The sequence below is a fragment of the Ptiloglossa arizonensis genome, chromosome 5 (assembly GCF_051014685.1).
Source record: "Ptiloglossa arizonensis isolate GNS036 chromosome 5, iyPtiAriz1_principal, whole genome shotgun sequence".
NCBI lineage: Eukaryota > Metazoa > Arthropoda > Insecta > Hymenoptera > Colletidae > Ptiloglossa > Ptiloglossa arizonensis.
The window spans coordinates 1,328,884-1,332,931 of NC_135052.1; the positions used below are offsets into that span (position 1 = coordinate 1,328,884).

A 4,048-nucleotide genomic window follows, 5' to 3' on the forward strand; every position below is an offset into this window, starting at 1 on the left:
TTTGTGACGTCATTACCAGTGCTGTACATACACATTTTTTACATTAATGATTGTAGAAACTATTGTTGATGAATGTTTATTTGTATAAAATATATCAACTTCGATGACATTAATAATTTGACTATTGCAGAAGCTCGTTAATAACAATACTTTGGTATACTTATGGAAATTATGCCGAATACAATTGCGAAATGAGCGGAGTTGTCGAACAAAAATACAAATGGTATTGTGAAATAAAGCAAGTAATAAAAAGAGCGCAATAATGTATTTACACTCTTTTAAGTCCGAGAAGTGTTCTTCATTTTTTATCGAATATTTATGATTGAATTTGCGATATTAGAAGAATAAACAGTGTACATTGTAAAATATTTTTTAAAAGAAGTTTATTGATTGTGTAGAAAATTAGGAAAGACGGAACAAAGTTACGAAAATATTTTGACGATACTTTTACTTCAGTTTTAAACGATAAATAATTTTATTAATTCGCATTAAACATGCGCATGCGCATTTCGTGATGCAAGACAAATTTCACAAATCAGCAACACAACTACTAAAAACATATTGTTTCTTCAATCGTATATTTTTGTACGGTGTCGCCGTTAATTCAGTCATTATCGGCGATTAATGACTAACTTAGTAACTATATACATAGGTTACTAAGTAAGCAGACTTATCCTGATTTGGATCAAACATATGTATATATATTTGTGTATTGTTTTCATTCTACAAACAAACATACTATATTAATTATCATAATATTGTAAATTAATTCTTGGATCTGACGTCGCCTGTCAAAAGTTTAAAAATGTCCAAGTTCGTGAAATTTACAAAACTTAGGTCCACTACAGATTACACGTTTTGGGCAAAATTTGCAGAATTGAAAATAGATAAATTCAAATTGGATGAGAAAGTAGTAATCAATTTATGGGGAATCTATAATCTTCAGTCGTTAAATGAAGACAATACCAATCCTTTAGTATTGGATTTTACATCATTCAACGAGTAAGTTTAATTCATTTATAAGTTAAGTAAAATAAGTACTTGTTGAAATCAACTCCATATAGGTAATTTTTAGAGACACAGAAACAATTTATGGCAATTCGTCAGTAATTTGTTGTGGAAAAATGATTAATACAAATACTTATGAGGCGTTTCGACAAACCAATCCTGGAACATTTATTAATACCCTGGGAAAAGATATTTTGGACAGCATTGTAGATGGATCTAGTTTGCAAATGCCATGGAAATTATCATTATTTTTAGTACTGGCATATTCGGATTTAAAAAAATATAGATTTCATTATTGGTTTGCGCATCCTACTCCATTAAAATTACCTGAAATTTATTACGAAGAATCTCCAAAATCAATTAACGAAGAATTCGTAATTACTCATGTAGAAGACCTTTGTAAAGGCTTCCTCCAACTGGATGGCAGATCAAAGAATTACTTTGCAGTTTTAATATCTCATAAAAATAATCTGAGTATTGTTAATCTGGCAACAGGAGTAAATATAATTGAAACACATAAATTTTATGAAGACAAACCACAGGTATGAGGTGTACTTTTATGTAACTATATTGTGTATTGCTCTTCATGTATTTAATTTATTTTTAGGAATATAGTGAAATTTATTTTGCATTTTATGACCCTTCTACAAACTCTGAGCCAGGATGGCCTTTGCGCAATCTCCTTTGCTTATTATTTTGGCACTGTTCTATGTATTGTTTTACAAAAACGATTAAAGTTATATCTATAAGAGGAAATAAGGCACAAAAGAGTATTGTTTTCAAACTTAAAGTTCAAGAATATGAAAATATTAAAAGACTGAAAAGCACTTTGTTTAAAAATCAATTAGTCGGTTGGGAAAACAATGCAAATGATAAACTAGGTCCAAATATAGCTGATTTATCAGATACTATGGATCCAGCCAAGTAATCTTTTTAAATAAATAAATTTAATGTGAATTTTATTTATATATAAAAATTTGTATTTCTTTTTTATTTTTATCTTTTATTAGGTTGTCAGACAGAGCTATTAACTTAAATTTGAAGTTAATGAAATGGCGGCTTGTTCCAAATCTAGATTTAGAAAAGATTAGTAATCTTAGATGTCTTTTATTGGGTGCTGGAACCTTGGGCTGTTCAGTAGCAAGAGTACTTATAGGTTGGGGAGTGAATAACATAACTTTTGTTGATAACTCTAATGTTTCTCATAGTAATACTGTAAGACAAAGTTTATACAGCCATCAGGATGCTGTAGAGCATAAGTATAAAGCTTATGCAGCTAGAGATGCATTACTCAATATAAGACCAAGTATGGTGAGTCTTCTAAAATTTTTTAAATGAAATTTCATTATATAAATTACATCAACACCACAGAATGCAGAGGGTGTAATCCTACATGTTCCAATGCCTGGGCACGTTGTTGGTAAAAGTATGATGGAGTCAACAAAGCAAGCACTGGAAAAATTGGAAGAACTCATTGAAAAGACCGATGTAGTTTTCTTTCTTTTGGATTCTCGAGAAGCTAGGTGGTTACCCACTGTATTATGCGCGGCAATGAATAAGATTGCTATTAATGCTGCTTTAGGTTTTGATTCGTTTACTGTACAAAGGCACGGTACTCGCAATTCTTCGATTCTATCTTCTCCAGATATAGATGTAAAAAATCCTTTAGGATCGGATCTCGGTTGTTATTTTTGTAACGATGTAACACAGCCTGGAAATGTATGCATATGAAGAACTGCAGTGACTTAGCTTTTTGTTGTCTAATTTTTTAATGAAAATTATTTTATTTCACAGTCTCAAACTGATAGAACGTTAGATCAACAGTGCACTGTTAGTAGGCCAGGCTTGTCACAAATTGCTGCGGGATTAGCGGTCGAACTATTGATTGCTTTGTTGCAGCATCCTCAAAGGTAAATAAAAAAATGCAAATTTCGTGTAACTTGAAGAATTTATTTGATTGTTTAACAATTTGTTTCTATACTTAATAGTATTGAGGCAGGAGCATTAATGGGTAATAACAGAGATAATATTAATTCAAACAACACGGAATTAGTTGGTTTATTAGGAGGTGTGCCACATACGATACGCGGGTCTCTGTGGAATTATGATATGCAGTTGACGATAACGCATAGATTTACATCCTGCACGGCTTGTTCTGTGCCTGTCATCACGGAATATAAAAATCGCGGTTTATCATTTGTACTTGACGCATGTAACATTCCAAACTATTTAGAAAAATTATCAGGATTAGAGGAAATCCTTAAAAGATCCGATTTGGACGAGGTATATATTTGTTGGAGTTTCCACACGTACAGAAACATTGTTGATATTATTGTATGTATATCTAATTTTTCTAACTTTATTTTAGCTTTGTTATGCCTTGGATAACTTAAGCGACAACGACGACGACAATAACGATGAATTAAGCGTTATACCTTAAGATTTGATCTGTGCATTTGCACGCTTTTAACTCGGACAAAAATCTCTTTGTTATATATAGAATTAAGATGAACCAAATGTGATGGATAACTAGATGACCGCATTCGATAATGTCAGTATTCATACATCTACGCAATTGAATTTTAAGAGTACAATGCTATAAGCATTTGTTATTGTGACGTATACCCTTGGAATTGTGATCTGTTATTATAGACGTGACCTTTAAATAAAATTTTTATGCAAATCACAATATATAAGACCGCAATGTACATTGTAAGAGATTGTAATAAGTTTTTTAATCTTATTTTTACCAATTGGATAGAACAAGCATAAAGAAATAAACGATGTTGAACAAAACATTAATGTTGCTTAGTAATGTAGAGAGAAAATATTTTTTATTATATTTAAGGATAACTTTAATTTTGAAATTTCAATACGCATAATACAATTTCTATCAAGATATTGAGAAAATAACACGGGCTAAAGTTTTATTAACTTGCATCGATAAAATTATATTTTTAAAATTAGCTACAGAATCTACTGAAAAAATATTCTCTCCTGGAACACTTTTTGTAAATATAAGAAAGGAAAAGCATTATAG

At 30.7% G+C, this 4,048-nt stretch overlaps 1 protein-coding gene across 2 annotated transcripts; it reads left to right on the top strand.

Moving 5' to 3' along the window:
* The first annotated feature begins 131 nt into the window (after positions 1-131).
* On the top strand, positions 132-3,798 carry Atg7 (Autophagy-related 7). 2 transcript variants are annotated; one of them, XM_076311679.1, is made up of 8 exons: positions 132-1,002; positions 1,076-1,550; positions 1,616-1,932; positions 2,019-2,319; positions 2,380-2,727; positions 2,803-2,918; positions 2,997-3,291; positions 3,377-3,798. In XM_076311679.1, exons 1-8 carry the CDS (start codon positions 806-808, stop codon positions 3,446-3,448), a joined length of 2,121 nt encoding a protein of 706 aa, XP_076167794.1. In that variant the 5' UTR covers positions 132-805; the 3' UTR covers positions 3,449-3,798. The 2 variants fall into 2 exon arrangements, with proteins under 2 accessions (XP_076167794.1, XP_076167795.1); XM_076311680.1 differs by having other exon boundaries at positions 873-1,002; positions 1,065-1,550.
* The last annotated feature ends 250 nt before the right edge of the window (positions 3,799-4,048 follow it).

Coding starts and splice junctions, on each gene's coding strand:
- Atg7 (XM_076311679.1), top strand. CDS start 806: ATGTCCAAGTTCGTGAAATTTACAAAACTTAGGTCCACTACAGATTAC. Junction 1,551..1,615: donor TTTATGAAGACAAACCACAG/GTATGAGGTGTA, acceptor ATTTATTTTTAG/GAATATAGTGAAATTTATTT. Junction 2,919..2,996: donor TTGTTGCAGCATCCTCAAAG/GTAAATAAAAAA, acceptor TATACTTAATAG/TATTGAGGCAGGAGCATTAA.